The sequence below is a fragment of the Hipposideros armiger genome, unplaced genomic scaffold (assembly GCF_001890085.2).
Source record: "Hipposideros armiger isolate ML-2016 unplaced genomic scaffold, ASM189008v1 scaffold_1017, whole genome shotgun sequence".
Lineage (NCBI taxonomy): Eukaryota > Metazoa > Chordata > Mammalia > Chiroptera > Hipposideridae > Hipposideros > Hipposideros armiger.
This window is the reverse complement of record NW_017732367.1, coordinates 354889-374042: the sequence shown is the minus strand read 5'-3', so window position 1 is coordinate 374042 and position 19154 is coordinate 354889. Positions and strand designations below refer to the sequence as shown.

Sequence of the window (19154 nt, the reverse complement as noted above, 5' to 3'; positions counted from 1 at the left end):
CTTTGGAGTGTACTTTCATTTCTAATAATGGCCCTTGAGCTATTCTCTACTGCTTGGCCCGCTGCTGCTTCTTTGAAATGTATTTTTACTTCTAATAAACTCCTTTTCTGCAACTTAAAAAACAATAAATAAATAAATAAATAAATAAATAAACAAACAAACAGATAAATAAAAATTAGGATGCAAACTAAAATTCACTGCATCTGAGTATAAAAGAACTCATTTGCATTTTAGAAGCTGTTGATTGTCTCAATTACCGTTCACTGTATCAAACAGCACACTGTGGATGAAAAAGGGATTTTTCAGACAGTAACCTCACAGGGTGATCTGATCCTAAATTCCTAACTGAGCAGGTCATGGTGGGTAATCACACCCCAGGCATATAACTTTTTAGTAAAGGCTTATCTTTGCCTGAAGCAAGCCCCGTCTATTGTTTCTGTATATCTGGGTTAACACACCTTTGAAAGAAGTAACCACCGTTTGTGAGGGGTGAAAAGGATAACTATTGCATTGGTCTGTACACCTGAAACTAATAATATTTTTTTTAAAAAAGTAACCACCCTCAAGGGAGTAGATAATCTTGTTAACTATCCTGTAATCTAATTCCCAACTTGCTTTCTCCCACCTCCATATAATCTTACTTCCCTCCTTAATTCCAAATACATAAAAGTAACTGCAAAAGTGTTATTCTCCGGAGCACTTGAGATCTTGCTCTCTGTGGGGAAGAAAAAGTGGCCACAGGTTAAAACCTGACAAGCTCAGGAGACTGAAAATAACCACATAAGATGATGGTGTGAACATAAAAATTCCTAACTAAGGTGGGCCATGGGGGGGAAGTCACACCTTTAGTCTGTAGCTTCCTTGACAAAGGTCAATCTCTACCTTACATGAGCCTGTCCATTGTCTTTTTGCATCTAGGATAACGTGCCCTTGGAATGTCCGTAATCCTTTATTCCTGACCAGAGCAGGAAACTACAGAATCCCTCATTATTATTCTTGTCCTGATTACCATCTTTATGTGCTATAAACTGAACCATTAACTATCCTGTACCCACCTATGTGAAAGAAGTACCTGTCTCTCGTTTACTTTTATCCAATCCCAGAGATTTCCCTGCTTTGCTTTCTCCCACCCCTTTAAATCTACCACCAATAGATTTCATGTAACCTTTCTCCTTTGATTTTATGAATAAAATAAGCTGCAAATGCCATTTTGTGGAGCATTTTCTCAATCCATTGAAATTTTGCTTCCTAGCAATTGTCGTTAGTTTGGCTTAGATAAACTCTTATAGGCTTTCTCTTAGGCTGGATTTTTTTTGTCGACACCAGCATATGTTCTTAGTTTGGCTCAAATAAACTCTTATAAAAATTCTCCACGGGTTTGGATGTTCTTATGTCAACAACACTTTCGGGCAGCTAACTTTTACTCAACTCACTAGTATGAATTTGTGCCAATTTAGAATATTTTCAAGACATACATTTAAGAAATGGTGCATATGGGAAGTGTTTTCTCTGTGATAGGAATCAAGAAATCTTAGGGTCGAAATTTTTTACTGAGGAGGTCTGTAAAGTGGTTTCAGAGGATTTGTGAACCCCAGGAAGTTATAAAGTGTTATGATATGTGAATTTTGGGGAGAAAATATAGTAACAGATTTCAAAGACATCTATTGTTGCGGGAACCCAGACAAGGAGACAGGACACCAAGGCGTGGGAAGCAACCTTTATTAGTGCCGGCACTGGCTCAGCGGATTCACATCCAGAGGCTGAGCCCTACATCAAGTGGGATTTGGGGTTATATACCCTGAGGTTTCCAGGTTGGCAGCTAAGATTTATTATTAGGACATGTGGTTATTGTGCCAGTTCCTGACTGGTTCACGGGTGAGGTAGGAATTTGGAAATATTACACCGGGAAGTCTTGATAACCATACAGTCCAGGAATGTCTTTGTCCGAAGCCCGCGCAAAATCCTTAGTGACCATATGGCCTGGGAGGGCCTTTGTCTAGGGCCCATTGCCACACTATGATCCCCTCCTCTTAAAGTAACTGGAAAATATCACAAATATTTTAAAATAAAATAACATACTTTTAAATAACCCCTGGGTCAAAAAGGGAAATGTAAAAATATATTTTGAACTAAATAAAAATCAAAATATAAAGTATCAAAATTTGTGAGATATAGTTAACTCAGGAAAACTCATAGCATGAAATGTTTATATTGGGTGGTTCTCAAATAAGTGCTCTAATCTTCCACCTTAAGAAACTAGGGGGGTGAAAAATAATTAATATCATAAGTAAATCTCCTCTGACCATATTACTACATGAAAAAGAAAAACTTTGAACATCACTTTAAAACTCTGCCATTTTTTTTCTTGAACAAATTTAATTAGAAAGAGTGGGTAGGATTTGGACAACATTATTCCACAACTGATTATGTTTATTTTGTGTCAAATCATTCATTACAACCATTCTGGAACTATTTACACATTAGAAGCTTGTTAAGCTATGTTAAATCTGTATTTTTTTTTAATAAATTTTTTTATTGTTAGTTTTAGGTGTACAGAACAATGCAATAGTTATCCTTTTCACCCTCACAAAGTAATAACCCCCCTCCCCCCATGTACTGCCCTCCCACCCTCGATATCATGCTTATCTATTACAATTCCATTGACTCCATTCCCACTCTCTACTCCACATCCCGTGACTATATGTATATATAATTATAGTTGACACACAATATTATTCAACATCAGCTTCAGAAATGCAGTGCGGTGGTCAGGCTTAAGTCTATATTTTTAAACCACCTTTTGGAAGCATTCTGGTTTTTTGCATCCAAAAGCATTAATTGAAACACAGGGTGTATTGTAATGACAATTTTTTAATAAAAATTACATATACAGAGGGTGCCCCCAAAATGTACACACATTTTAAGAAAGGAAAAAACTGTATTAAAATTGTAATGCTCAATATATACTGATAACAAAAGATCAATACAAGTCACGTTTGACTTCTGCAATTACAAGAGGTGCTCAAAGTGGTTACAATCAACGTAATTTTAATACAATTTTTTCCTTTCTTCAAATGTGTATACATTTTTTTGGTACCCTCTGTATTAAAAAAAACTGGAAGAAGGGAGAAGCAAATTAAATTCATAGCAAGTAGAAAGAAGGAAATAATAAAGATGAGAGCAGAAATCAATCACATTAAAAACAGAAAACCAATAAAGAAAAATCAATGAAACCAAAAGCCTGTTCTAGAATTTGTTGATATAAGAAGCATCCAAAACCTGTAGAGAATTTTTATGAGTTTATTTGAGCCAAACTGACAACAGTTGTCAGGAAGCGAGATCTCAGATGCTCCCCAGAATGATAGTTTTACAGTTTCTTTTATAGATTTGGAATTAAGGAGGGACCTACCGGAAGATTACAGGAAGGAGGGAGACAGTACAGGATAGTCTACAAGACAATGTGCTCCCCTGAGGGTGGTTATGCCTCCAAGGGGTCTGGAAGAAGGATTACTTCTGGCATTTCAAAGGTGTGTTAACCTAGATGCACAAGAACAACGGACAGGGCTGGCTTCAAACCTGGCACTGAAGAAGTTACAGGCCTGGGAGGTGACTTCCCACTATGACCTGCCCAGTTAGGAACCTGTGATCAGATTACTCTGAGGGTTCTTTCTGTTAGATTTATGGCAGCACTACTTTTTCATCCACAACTTATAAGTGACTTTTGTAAAATCAACATACATGGAGGGGAGGAAACACTTTCCCTCCACCCTCCTAGGTTCCATAGCTGTGTCTATGAAATAAACTGACAATAGAGAGATTAACAGGAGGGAAAAGTATACAAATGTAGTTTTTCAATAGTAGGTGCATAAGGGCATCACAGGAAAAAAACGTGAATACCAAAAAAATGGATGAGATTTGAGAGCTTATGTGCTGTTTTAATGGGGGAAGTGGAAGGGAAGGAAGTATAGGCTACTTGGTGGAGAACAGATGATTTTTGGAAAGGGTAAATGGGACCTTAGAAAGATAGATGGGAGATATGATAGTTTGTGACAAAGTTTGCATGGGTGCGATGTTTACTTTTAGTTTCCTCTCTTGTGAAAAGAGTTCATCTCCCTGGTTGATAAAACTCCTCTGGGGATAATTGATGACAGTTGAGCTCCTGTAGGAGGATCTGCTTTTTGGCAGAGAAGGTGAGTTCTGAGGAAGCCTCTCCCTGTGTTTGCTGTTTTTCAAGTGCCTTATGCTCAAAATAATCAATTTACCAAGACAGCATATTCTGAGTGGCATGCCCTGAACCCTTTCATACATGATGTCAATGTATGACATCCAATCTAAACCTGTAGAGAATTTTTATGAAAATTTATTGAGTCAAACAGAGGATGCTCCTAGAAGCAAGATCTCAACAGACTGAGAAAAATACTTTGAAGAATCAACAGTTTTCCCTTTCCTTTATGTACTTAAGATTAAGGAAGGAAAAAAGGAAGATTACATGGAAGTGGGAAAAAGCATGGTAGGGATAAGATTACAGGATAGTTAAGGTTATGTGTACTCTTGAGGGTGGTCACACTTCCAAAGGAGGGGTCTGAAAAGGGGAATTTCAAAGGTGTGTTAACCTAGATGCACAGAAGCAATGGACAGGGCTTGCTTAAGGCAAAGATAAACCTTTTATTAAAGAAGTTGTGTGTTTGGGTCTAACTACCCACCGTGACTTTCCCAGTTAAGAGTTTATGATCAGATCACTCAGTGATGTTACTTTCCATAGAAGCCCTTTTTCATCTACAATAACTTATATAAAAATCAACTATTTCGGGACAGCTGAGTGGCTCAGTTAAGAGTTAGCTTAAGAGCATGAGCTCTGAGCAACAGGGCCGTTGGTGCGATTCCCACAGGCCAGTGACGCTGCGCCTGAGCTGAGCTGCCAACAGGTGGCAGGATGGCTCAGCTAAAAAATAAAAAATAATAATAAAAAAAGAACTACCTGCCAAAGACTTCCCAGACAAAAGATTAATATATAAGGAGAGCCTCATTAGCTTGGAGTTCAATAATATAACATTTTTATTATAATTAAGACTTTAGTTAAATTTACCTTTATATATAAATAACTTGTTTTGCTATGAAAATTAATAATGAATACAAAATTATAGGTTTAATTATATTAGAATTTACATCTCTAAAACTGTGGAAGTACTAGTCTATGTACAAATATATAAACTACAAATTATTTCTAGTAGTTTATATATTTGAAGCTAACTTAGGCCTTAATCGTAGGATGCTGGGATTTTAGTTTTTCTATATCCCTGAGGGTAAAAAACTTTCATTCCTCCTGGAAGTTCTTTGGTTTGATTTAGTTTGTAGTAAATCCAAATTACCTTAATTCAAAGAGGATTTATTCTCTGTACTTTATGTATATGTGAAAAGTTTTGCTGTTGATTAATAAATTAGTCATAGCATTCGTTATTGAAAAACGGGAAAGCTCAGTATACCTGACAGTTCTCTCTTTTTCGAAGAGTTAAAATATGCAGACTTGTGACTATAAGTTTAATTAACGAGGCCAGTGTTTAGGAGCTAGTGATTGGTTGTGGGTAGGTGGAAATTCCATCTGTTGTTCAAAAGCATAAAGCCCTTTGAAGAAAATAAAGTAAAAGCTCTAAATGACCCATTCTTAGCAAATTGTGTTTACCTTCCCCACCCCCTGTAGTTGCTAAATCCTGTGTGCCAGGTGGGGGTTTTGATTTAGGACTGGAGCATGGGGAAGATGTAGAAAGGTTAATGAGAAGGGGCTGTCTGAGCATTACAGCTTTGAATTGCAAGCTGTATTTTGTTCCTGGATGCTGATCTTGCTCCTCGCTCATGTATAAACAAGATTTAATTTTGTTCCCAGCTTTTTGGTCATATGTTAACTGTTTGAAAGGGAACCCATCTCAAGCTGTCATCTCCCTGAAAACAGATTTATTTGTGTGAAGATTTAGTTTGATGTCAAGATGTAATGTTACCATCGAATCTGCTCTATGGTTGAATGGGTACCTGTTTTTAGTTTTTAGATAAATGGATATGTAGTAACACCTCTTTCTTTTTTTATCAAGCAAACACTTAACAAATTCAATAGTCTGAAATATAAATAAGAACCAGGAAGGAAATAAAACCCCTCTGAACTGCTAGAATACATGCTTAATTCATGGGAAAGTCTCCCAGGTTTCATGGAGTTAGTTCTCTAGGTTCCCACTTTAAAACAGGTTAGACCAAGATCAAAAAGGAGAAGATCAAAAAGAGCAAACTAACACCTTAGGAATATGAAAAGGCTTGGAACAGTACCAAAATTTAAAGAAAAAGAAAACACAAAATTTCAAAAGATATAGTAACCTAAGGCTGTTTAATGAGTGAAGGGGCAAGCAGCCATATATACCCTGATATTTTAAAACAAAAATATGTAATAGCACAAAACACTGGTCATCATAATGCTGGTGAACACATACAATGGTTAATTTAAGTAGAATTTGCTTTCTTAAGGTACATGTTCTATGTACCTTATTTATGAAACCAGAAAAGTGTGTCATGCACTGTAGAAAGATTTTCTTGAAAATATTTCCTGATTGCTTTAGCACCTAAGACAATTAGTTTCATTTGTCAGGAAGGTTTAGTTAGGTTGACATGCCAGGGAATTGAAGGATTTGTCCTTTGCTGTGCATTTGCAGAAACGTGCTCTGCTCTGGATTCCAAATACAATGTGATTTCTAATGTATTACGAGTTATATTTAGTATTAGGAATGTTTGATAATTTGTGAGTGTGTATATGTATGTATGTATGTACCTTTATGTTTTTATAGGATAATTGGCACGTTTTAATAAGCTAAATGATATTTAATCATAATTCTTGTATTCCTTAACTTGAGCCATGTAACCTATGATGAAAGTACTTGATAAGTAAATATATGAGGTGTGATTAAAAAAAAATACGGTGAATGTTTAAATAAAAAATTTATTACAGTAGACACTTTGCCATTAATCCCCCACAAAATATTCCCCAGTGCTTCGAACACACTTATCCCATTGTTCTTGTCACTTTCTGAAGCAGCTCTGGTAGTCTTCTTTTGAGTGTCTTTACTTCATCTTCCATCATGTCAATGCTCCGTGTCATACATCGCTTCTGGTATGGCAATTTCTGTCTAATAAAAATATTATGATGTGTCCTCATCCACCTTATTCACCAGATCTGGCACTGTGCAATTTCTGGCTCTTCCCTAAAGTCAAAATGACCATGAAAGGAAAACATTTTGATTGATTCAGGACATCGTGGCAGCCACAACAGTGCAACTAAAAACACTCATGAAAGAGGACTTCCAGACTGCTTCAGAAAGTGGCAAGAATGATGGGATAAGCGTGTTTAAAATGAGGGGGAGTATTTTGAGGGAGATTAATGGCAATGTGTCTTTTACTATAAATTTTTATTTTTTATTTTTATTTATTTATTTATTTTTTTTAGCTGAGCCATCCTGCCACCTGTTGGCAGCTCAGCAGCTGCTCAGCTTGGGCTGGACTCGAACCGCTGTTGCTCAGAGCTCCAACTCTTGAGCGAGCTCTTAACCAACTGAGCCACTCGGCCGGTCCTATACATTTTTTTTATTTAAACATTCATCGCATTTTTAGATCACACCTCATGAATAAAAATCAGCTATTTTTACCTGTGTCATAGATTAGTAGATCAAAAGAGGTTATTTTTCCAAAACCTTCTTTTGGGTAAGTAAACAGTAACCAAAGCTTATTTTCTCATGTTATCTTAAATCTTTTAGAAATGGAGATTGTATATTTTCATTTTTATAATGGATAAAATTGCTAAGTGTATTCTATAAGTCAGCTGTATAGATACTTTATGGAATCCGCAGTGCCCTTTGCTAGTATTTCAGTAACTTTCCTCATGTAATGCTTCATACTGTTTTAACATTTTTGCTTTCCAGTCTTTTTGTGAGAGCAAAGTGCTTCATAGATTAATCTGCTTTTTTGTTTAGCAATTAACACTGTAACATAAGCAGTTCTCCCATTGTTTGTTGGTTTCATCATGTGAATTGCCTAATATACCCAACTATTCTCTTATTCTTAGACATGTAGGGTTTTCCAACTTCTCTGTTTTATAAACAGCATTATCTTTGTGCATATAACTTATTATTTTCTGAGGATACATTTCTAATAGTGGAATATATAAGGATACAGCAGTTTTAAAACTCTTGGACTATGTTGCTCATTAGCATCTTCTGACCTAGAAAACATTTAGATGACCCATAGATACACTTAGAATTATTGGACCATATGTCCAGAAAAACTGATATGACACAGATCAGAGATTGCAAATAGATCCCATCCCATGTCAGGTCTGCCTACAGTACTGCAGAGACCATCACAGGGCCACGACTGATTACTGACGACTTCTGTATGTGTGGGCAGGGGAGTGACAATCAGAGATCCAAATATTTGCCTTTTCTACTTCTCATGAAAATAATAACAATAATAACACTAATACTTTCGTGTGTGTGTGTGTGTGTGTTTGTTATGACTCCAAAAATTAGATAGAAAGCATGTATAAATATAAGTAAAGGGTCATCAAAACTTATTTCAAAGTTTTTGTTAAAAATATCTGATTTAATTATAAAAATGCTTCGACTCATTTTTAGAGCAGTGTCAATTAGTATACATTTCACAGTGTTCTGCTATAAACCTGTGAAATTCTAATACTTACTTTTTTCTCATTTGTTTTATGTATGCTTGCAAAGAAATACTTAGAAGAATTATGAACAAATCCACATAAAAAGAAATTATTGTATAGTCTCGACATTTCTTTGGCAATAATAGAAATTGTAGATTAATAGAACACTAGTGGTATTTTCATAGTATCTGGAAAGTAACTTAACCTTCTGTAATTCAGAACTAATTGTCAGTTTTATTTCTTATACTTTTAGCCCTAAGCTGTGATGTTAGGGAGAGCTTGGTCATTTCCTCTGCAAATTAATTATATAAAAACAAATCCTCATGTTAATTATATAGTTTATCATTATTCCAAGGATTCAGTCTCAGCTGTTTCTCATGCATTGAATTCACATGGTGTTCCTAGTGAACAGATGTACAGAATTAGAATTTCTGAAAAATATTTTCTTTAGATAGTTAGACTTAAAAGGAATAACATGTCTTGTCATTTACACTTGGGAGCCATTTTAATTATTATTGAGGGTTTGTTAACCTTTTATTTCCCTTTCCTATTGTGTGTGTGTGTGTGTGTCTGATTTTTAAAACTTGAATGCCACTATGCAACACTTTTGGTTTCTGACATCTTTCCAGACTATTAAATAGTGTAACATGATTCTCCAGTATGTACATTTCTCATAGTTTAAAATCTATGATAAATCTCTTACTGTTCCCACCTTTCTACTTCTATAGTTCCTAATGCTTTACAGCCAAAATTGTGTTTTTGCACCTCCATACATTTTTATTCATTTCTAATAAAGTAGGCTTTCAAAATGTAACTTTGAGGTACCCTTCCTCTGGCCCTTCCGTCATTCAGCAGATGCCTAATGAGCATCTTCCACTTTAAGCCTTGCTGCATATGTATGTGAATTAGGGAAAAGTCAATATGAAGGGGTTCAAATGAAGGAAATAGCTTGAAACAAAGTTAAAATGGCTCAAGACAGGTGGAAGATTCTGAAATAGAGTGCCTAATCTGTGTAAGATGATTTGTAAGGAGCCAAAATTCACTCTGTAACTCCATGCAGCGTGACTGGCTTTGGTTCCGATTCCTCAGTCCTTATATTTCCTCTGTTCTGTGCCTTGGATCCCTAGCCGGTACTGAGATGGGCTAGAGCATGGAGGAGAGGGGCGTAGCGGAAAGAACTAAGTGAGGAATAAGTGAGAATAAAATGAAAACAAGGCATAGAATTGGCCTAGAGATAAACTTGATAATACCTTACATTGCTGAGGCATTTTACAGTTTCCAAAGCATACTTTTGTATCAACTGTATTATTAGTTTCACAATAGAGATGAAATTGAAGCCAGTAGTTCCTCAGCCAGCAATGGTAGGGACAAGTCTGTTTAGACTCCTAAGTCTCGTGTTTATTTTATTGCAGACATCCTGGGAACAACAGGTAGATAGATAAAACAAACTGATAAATACATACAGTAGAATACCACACAGCAGTAAAAAGTGACAAACCTGGGTGAAAACCAAAAGCATTATGCCGCTTGGAAGAAGCTTTACACACGGTACACAAAGTAACTTTGTATAAAAAGATACAGGCTAGGCAGAACTAATCAATGGGTGAAGTCAGTGGTAACATATACTGATGTCTATAAGTTATTTTGAGGTGCATCAAAAATATGAAATGGATAGAGGGGTGGATAGCATATGCAAGTATTGTAAAATCTGTAGGTGGTCAGTATATGAGTGTTCACTATACAAGTCTCTCAAGTGTTCATAATAAAATGTTAGGAAAAATAAATTATGCATTACGTTTAGTGTTTTTGAAAACAATGTATATGAGCAAAAGTAAAAATCTTTTTCCCAAGAAGAACACAGTGGCAGCAGGGCCTGGTAGAAGACTAAATGCTCTGTCAAACATTGTCTTTGGAACTGGTTAAAAATATCTTCCACATTGTCTGTGAATGTAGCCTCCCTTAGTGCCAAAGCTAATCACATCAGAACAGCGGGGGTTGACTGGGATAGTGGATAAATGACCCTTCTGCGGTGATGCAGTTAGCTACACAAGTAAAACCGTTTACCAAACCTCATTCAATTGTATACTTAATTATCTACAGTTCATTATACCTAAATTTTAAAGGAAAAAGAACTGTAAATATTAAATTCTAGTTAATTATATGCATGCTTAAGTGTTTAGGAGTGATGTATACTGATGTCTGCAGATTATTTTGAAATGAATCAAAAATATAAAATGAGTTAAAGGATGGATAGATATGTGATATAAAGCAAATTGTAAAATGTTAGTTGCAAAATACAGGTTATCAGCATACGAAGGTTCACTGTACAGTTCTTTAACCTGAAGGAGAAGAGGACATGTGACTGAGTTCAGGGTGTTGGAAGGATCATTTAGAGAAATTCTGACTTAATCAAGCGCTACTGCAGGAGTATGTAGCAATGAGTACCTAACGCCGAGATCTGGGTCTCTAACACCACTGCCCTCTAAAAGGAACAAGAACTCCCAGGAGACATGGCAAGTTCCAGATAACAGTGTTGTATCAATGTAAATATATGAAGAGCATATCCCTATTTTTAGGAAATACACACTGAAATATTTAGGGATAAAGGGCCGTAATGTATATATGATTCAGAAAAAAAAATAGGTAAATGTGTATGAGAGGGGGTGGGGAGAAGGAGACAATACAAACAGTACGGCAAATGGGGTAAAAATGTTAATAGATAAATCTGGGTAAAGTATATATGGGTGTTCCTTGCACTGCTTTTGTTTTTGTAGCATGTTGTACATTTAAAATTATTTCTCCTAAAATGATTATGATAGGAGTGGTGCTGGAGACGGACACAGGGTGATCCCCTCAGCTAAGATGTTGGACTGGTTATATTCTGTGCTGTAAGACCAGAATAAGCAGATTAGGTTTCCATTCATCTAGTGTTATATTTTTTACTTTGATATCTAAATTTTATTCCTTGTCTTCGGCATAGCAATATTTAATTTTTAGTTCTGTCATATTATCAATGTTTTGCTCCTATAATATTTTCTTCATATATCTTTGTATGTCTATTTAATTTAGCCATCTTATCTCAACCTTGGTTTTCACAAGGCTCTCAGGGCATCCGTCAGTAAGTAGTCTTGAAGTCTGGGGATTCTTCTTGCTATGCTTTTGGTTTTTTTTTTTTTTAAGATTTTATTGGGGAATTGGGGGAGGGGAACAGCACTGGGAAATCGGGGAAGGGGAACAGACAAGTTGCTGTTCTTTTGTTCTTCAGTCTAGTTGTGGAGAACTTGCTTCACTGCCCCATGTTGGTATTATCATTGCGCTCTTACCGGGTGAGGCAGTCGTTCTCCAGCCGTTGGACAGCTACTCACGGTGGCTCACAGCAGCTCACACCCGCTGCAGGCCACTCATGCTGGCTGCTCTGCTGGCTGCTCACAGTAGCTTTTTACAGCAGCCCACTGCAGCCCCACTGCAGCCTAGCCATTGCTGGTGACAGCCCAGCTCCGGGTGGAGCTGTTGTTCACCATCTTAGCTGTAGAGGGCGCAGCGTCACTGGCCAATGTGGAATCCAAAATGGAGCCCTGCTGCTGCTCAGAGCTGGCGCTCCCAAGCCAACTCTTAACCAGTGCACCACTCGGCTGGCCCATTGCTATGCTTTAAAAAAAAACAAAAAAAAAACCATTTTTATTAAAATATAATTCATCCATTTAAAGTGTACAGTTCAATGAATTTTAGTATATTCATAATCGAGCTTGTAACATTTTATCACCCCAAGAAGAAACATACCCATTAGCAGTCACTCCCCCTATACCCCCACCCCTCCCACCAGCTCCTTAGTCACTAAACTACTTTTTGTCTCTTTGAATTTGCTTAGTCTGGATTTTCATATAAATGTAATCATTTAATATGTGAACTTTTGGGACTGGCTTGTTTTACTTAGAATGTTTTCAAGGTTTATCCATGATGTAGCATGTATCAGAACTTCATTCCATTTTTTTTTTCCTGAGTAATGTTCCATTGTATGGATATGCTACATATTATTTATCCATTCATTAGTTGGTTGACGTGGGTTTGTTTCTGCATTTTTTGGCTGTTATGTTATGGAATAATGCTGCTGTGAACATTTGTGTACAGGCTTTTGTGTGAACATGTGTTATTTCTCTTATGTATATAACTAGGAGTGAAATTGCTAGGTATTTGTCACTCTGTGTTTATCTTTGAGAAATGGCCAGACTGTTTTCCAAAGCAGCTACTCCATTTTACGTTCCCACCAGGAGTGTGTGAGGGTTCCAATTTCTTCACATCCTGGCCAACATTTGTTACAATCTGTCTTTTTTTATTATAGCATCCCAAAGATTGTGAAATGGGTTGCCTTTCTATACTTTTAAAAAACCTAAAACTATGATTAGTCCTCAGTAATAAAATGATCTCCACCCTTTTCTAGCAGTGAACCTCTCTCTTCTTTAAATACCGAATGCATAAAATAAATGGAAATAAGATTAACATAAGAACAATTCTTTCCCTTTCCCATTTATTTGGCAGTTCTTCAAAATTGTTTGGAGAGAATCTCAAGAGAAGAGAGATGAGATTTTGAAAAATTGTACATTTAAATGTATAACTTTTAATGCCCATGATGAGCAGCTATACGTTTAGCACCTGACCTAAGTCTGCCATAATCATTGATCTACTGACAATTGGTACTTGAATCTCTAAAGTGTCTTATTCAGGAGCCTTTCCTACCTTCATCACAGCACAGAGCCCACCATCTGCTTTCTCCTGGGAGCTCAGAGCTTCTATTAGCATTGGTTTACCCCCTTATAAGTGAAATTGGATTCTTGGGCTCTGAGAGTCTAACCATTAACTTTTAACCTAGTTTCTATAAGAAAACTCGCTTTTTTCAGACCACCAATTTACAAATGATCATAGGACACAGCTTGATTACAAGTTGGTGACTGTGTTCATGAGGAAAGGTGAAGTAAATTGGAGTTATTTAACCTGATGCCAGAAAACCTTATGTTGACTTAATAACCATCATCATGAGTTGTAACTTCAGCAAAGGGTTATTCCCTTTAATTGCAATTTTTAATGTTTTTAAATTGTATTTTATTACCACAAGTAGGAATTGATAAAGTGGGGATTGAGTTCAATTTTGAAAATATATGTGTGTGTGTTTATAAAAGGAAAGTAGAAAGAAAAATAGTATTTCTTTCTCTCTCATTTTATTTGGCTCACTATAACAAAGGGAAGATATTCTTAGGAACTCTTGTAAAAGGCCAGTTTTTTATGTTTCAGATCTGCATCCATGTTCATAGAGGTACTTGCATCATGTTCTATTTGTTTGTTTCTTTTTTGTCTTCGTTAAGTTTAATTTACCTTTAAATAATATTGTTATAGAGGACTGGATGAAAAATGTCAATATGAGAACGGTTTATATGTGGGGGTTTTTTCCTTAAATTGAACTACAACAGTTTTAGATTATAATACTCAGTAAAACATTGCATGCCTTCCACCCTAAAACTAATATGTTTAGAAGTAAATTAAAGGTCAGAAGAAGAAAGTTCTTAATACCACTTCTACTGATCATTATAGGAAACTTTTTTAAAAAATTAATTTTTAATTTTTTTAATAAAAGAGTAATATCCTTTCACCACTCATTTAATTGGAATATTATGATGGCTGTCAAATGTACATAGGATGTAGGCTTATTTTTATTCTTTCCTCCCTCCTGCTCTCCCTTATTCCCTCCTTCTCCCTCCCTCCCTCCCTCTTTTTCTCCCTCCCTCCAGCCCCCTTCTCTCTCTCTCTCTCTCTCTCTCCTCTCTCTCCTCTCTCTCACTCTCTCGCTCTCTCTCTCCTCTTTCTTCTTCTTTTTTTTGGATGAGAATTACCAGAAAGTATTCCCTAGACGTACTATGCTGATGTATCAACATAGCAGCACGTACTGGGCTTTTGGGTCCTACCGGCCTCAGGTCCATCAACTATGATGTATGGATGCAGGACGTGCCTTCTGTGCAAGACTAATCATAGTTAGGCCTCTGTATTCATGGTGTCATCTCTGCAGGAGTCCCTGCTGTGCCCAAAGTTCAATGCTGGGCTGACTAGTTCCGGCTAACATTCTCTTGGTCAGGGGGGCATTCATTTCTCCCCAGTGAAATAATGGTTTTTTTGCTGAATTCTTACAGCTCTCCACACAAGGAGATGCAAGTCAGGTGATTGGGCCTCTTACCGACGGGCAGAGAAGAAACGTGGCAGTAGTGAACTCACTGTTTAAACTGCACCAGTCGGTAACAAAGGTAACCTTTATGTTTATTTTAATTAAATTCTTTAGACTTAATTTAAAGTTCTTGTTTCTTCTTGCCTCAAATTTAAACAACTTACTATTTAATTTTTTGCAAAAGAATATAATGAAAACGTGATCGTAAAATAAGCTGAGGAATTAACTCCTTTTTCACAATGTTTGACCCTGGCCTTTATTATTTGTGCGACTTTTTGTCTATACATTTGGTTTAAAACACATGAACTGTAGACTCTCAAGTTTGGTGGGTATAATCAGATTTATTGAGCAAATGATTTAAAGGTACATCATCTGTGTTTCATACCTATTAAAAAGCATAATTTGATATCATGTGGGTGGTAGTAAATTTTAGAAAAGCTAATGACAGAATAAGAACTCTTAAGCCTTCTAACATCTCAGAAAGGTTCTATTTTTGCACAAAAACAGGGGGAGCTGAAAAAATGCAGTGAATCTTTATGATGTAATCACTGATTATACTTGCAAGTAGAGAATATGTATTCTTTTTGCCTTTTTAAAAAGACTGAACTTTAACTTGTTTGCCTTCATATATTATGTCTAAGATGAATTGTGTTCATAATTACTGGGAAAACACCTTCAGCCTATCTTTGATTTTTGAGTAGCTTGTGTTTATTCTCTATAAATCATTTTCAAAATATTTAATAGGTAAGGAGATAAATGTTTAGGAGCCTAAAGGAAGCTAAAGGTTAGGCAATGTTCCTAAAAACCTAACCTCTATCTAATATGAGCTTTAATATGATGGATTGTATGTTACAATAATTATGTGACTATTATTCAGTAACTTAAAATTTTTAGGGCCAGCCAAGTGGCTCATTGGTTAAGAGTTGGCTTGGGAGGGCCAGCTCTGAGCAGCAGGGCTGCAGGTTCGGATCCCAAATGGGCCAGTGATGCTGCACCCTCTACAGCTAAGATGGTGAACAACAGCTCCACCTGGAGCTGGGCTGCTATGAGTCGCTGGTGACGGCATAGGCTGCAGTGGGGCTGCAGTGGGCTGCTGTAAGCTACTGGGAGCGACTGGCAGCCAGCGTGAGCTGCTGTGAGCCACCGTGAGCGGCTGTCCATTGGCCAGTGACCAATCTGCCTCACCCGGGAAGAGCGCATGATCACAATACCAACGTGGGCCAGTGAAGCGACGTTTTCCACAACTAGACTGAAGAACAAAAAGACAGCAACTTGTCTGTTCCCCTTCCCCGATTCCCCAACGCTGTTCCGTCTCCCAATTCCCCAATAAAATCTTTAAAAAAAAAATTTTTTTTTTGAACAAGTCCTTTTTATCAATGAGGGGTTTCCAAAAATGTGTATTTCACACCCTAAACAAAACAAATTTTGAAGGGTTAATTTGAAGGTAAATTTCAGAAAAGTAAATAACAAACAAAATAAATAAAAAGAATAAGTGATACATTTTTCATTTCCTTTAATAGTTACTCTAAAATCCCACAAGTAATAAAGGTTGTATTTATTTAGCCTGATTTAAATGTCTTTATTGATACTTTCAGAACTTTCATGATGTTTGTATTGATTTGTAAAAAGGGAAATGTTTGACATTTGTATTTTAAAGACTTGTTGAAAATTATAGTCAACCTAGAAAATTGGATTTTTTAAAAGAAGTACATAAATATAGCTTTAGATCGACCTTTTCAAGTTAAAACTTAATCATTAAAACTTATGTAAAACTAGCTCTTAGAATATTAGTGTTTTGATTATTTGAAGTGTATGTTTGCTTTTTATAGGAAAGTGTTTTTCAACTTAACTAATAATTTCCAATGAGGTTTTTTTTTTTAAGATTTTTTGGGGGAATTGGGGAGGATAACAGTGTTGGGGAATTAGGGAAAGGGAACATCCTGTCTTTCCAGGACCCATCAGCTCCAAGTCAAGTTGTTGTTCTTCAGTTTTAGTTGTGGTGGGCACAAAGTCAACTCCAAGTCCAGACTCTGCTTTCAGTCTAGTTGGGGGGGGGAGGTGGGGGAGGAAGCGTCGTCCACCATCCCATGCAGGAGTCAAACTGGCAGCCTTGTTGCACACTGCACCATGTGGCTGCCCATCAGCAGCTTAGGGCTGCTCAGCTCAAGGTGCCATGTTCAATCTTAGTTGTGGGGTGGGAGGGGGTGGGGGGAGGTGCAACCCACCATCCCATGTGCGAGTAGAACCGGCAACCTTGTTGTTAAGAGCACGCACTCTCACCAGCTGAGCCACTCGGCCAGCCCCTACCAATGAGTTTTTAAAATATTTATGAGATATTACTCTAAAGCAATGATACTGCTTTATATGTGGCTTGTGGAAACAGCTTTATCATGTTATGACCAAAATTAGTATTTATAAAAATAAATGACTTGGAATTATATGATAAATGCAAAAATCTAACTTCCTTGTAAAAATAGAGAAAATAAATAAATAAATAAATAAATAAATAAATAAATAAATAATTTAAGCAAAACTATAATTGGATCAAAACCTTTTTTAGGTGGTTTCCAGTCAGAGCTCATTTCCACCAGCAGCGGAGCAAACTATCACTTCAGCCCTAAAGGTAAAAGAATTTCATCTTTGACTCTATACATCAAAGTAGGTTTTAGAATTATTTGTTTGAATGAGTGGGAGATGTCACATTTTAAAAATAATTCAGAGTATTCTGTATACACTGAAAGTAGCATGTTGATAATTATCCTAAAGAGAGAGGATACATGTGTGTTTATGTTTTCCAGAATTTGAAAATAGACCCTGTTGGTGTTTCCATATTGTGCTCTGCTTATGGTAATTGTATCATAAGCAAGAGAAGCAAGAGTCTTACGAGTATTCACTGTACCTCAGGGCAGTGAGGGCAAGTATTGTCCTAGTAAAGCAGTGCTTCTATGCCAGGTGGCTTTTGTCCCCCACTGGCCATTTAATAATACCTGGAGACGTTTTGGTTGTCAGAACTGGGAAAGGGGTGCATCTAGTGCCAGGGATGCTGCTACACATCCTGTAACATAGGATAGCTCCCCACGGCAAAGAATTATCAGGCCCAAAATATCAGTAATGCTAAGGTTGAGAAACGCTTAATGTGCATCTGTAAGACGTGAAACCAGGGTAAATTTCCCTTTTTAAATATACTAACATAAATATGCCCCCTTTCTAATATTAAAAAAGTTCATGAGAAATAATGTTGGTATGAGATTAGGAGTCATATGTAGTTGACAATAGGTAACTCTTTTTAAAAAACAAGCAAATCATTCATTCTTATAGTAATATCCCCATTTTATACAACTTAGGAATAGTAACTTGCTCAAAGCCATATAGCTGGTAAACCCAGACCTTACTGACTCAAAAGAGTCATGTCTACGACACCTTGCCACCATTATTTATTCGTTCGTTTACTAAATATTTACTTAGTGCGTACTAAATAAGTAAGACCATACAGCACAGACTCTGGAGCCAAACGGCCTGTATGTGAAGCCCGTCTCAGCTGTTCAACTAGCTATATGACTTCCGACAAGTTAATAAGTTCTCTCTTGCCTTGGTTTATATCTATAAAGTGGTGCTATACACCAACACAAAGTTAATAAATGTCGACTATTAGATTGGACTTAGATCACTTGGGCAGGTCTGTGGAGAGGGAGAGGCACGGACTACAGGAAACGCTAAGGAGAAACACTTAAATTTAGAGAATAAAGAGGATACAAAGAGAGAGAGTGAGGAAAAAAATGGGAGAGAATGATGTCACAAATCCCAAAGGAGAAGGGAACTTCTGAGGTCAAATGCTGTCCATAGGTGACATGGATGGGGATTTAACAGGCCCCAGAAGTTAAGAACACTAAATCCATATATCAGGGTAAGAGGAGACAGCCTGTTTTCTCTCAGCATTGCAGAGGTACACTTTGATGTTACCTCTGTATCCTTTTCTTTTCCCTAACGTGCTCATGTCATTATGATGAAGTATTATTAAAGCTAACATAATGAAATAATTCTTTTTAGTAGGAGTTGTCCAATTTATAGATGATCATAGAAACACTGTAAAATCAGGCCAGTATGACAACCCAAAAGGTCTCGATATTCTTACTGCCGGGCAGGGAATACATGTAGTTTTCTTTTCTGTAATTCACATTTTTTCCTTTTAGCAGTAGCTGTCAAATGTTTTTTGATCACTACCCAAGATAAGAATGACATTTTACTTTGTCA

The 19154-nt window shown here is 36.7% G+C and overlaps 1 protein-coding gene across 1 annotated transcript in view; it reads left to right on the top strand.

The window, feature by feature from the left end:
* COG5 (component of oligomeric golgi complex 5) overlaps window positions 1-19154 on the top strand; it is a 191061-nt gene that overhangs the window by 126617 nt on the left and 45290 nt on the right. The window contains exons 10-11 of the mRNA XM_019631601.1: window positions 14872-14982; window positions 17464-17526. Coding sequence (XP_019487146.1) covers window positions 14872-14982; window positions 17464-17526 — 174 coding nt within the window. The remainder of the gene's footprint in view (window positions 1-14871; window positions 14983-17463; window positions 17527-19154) is intronic.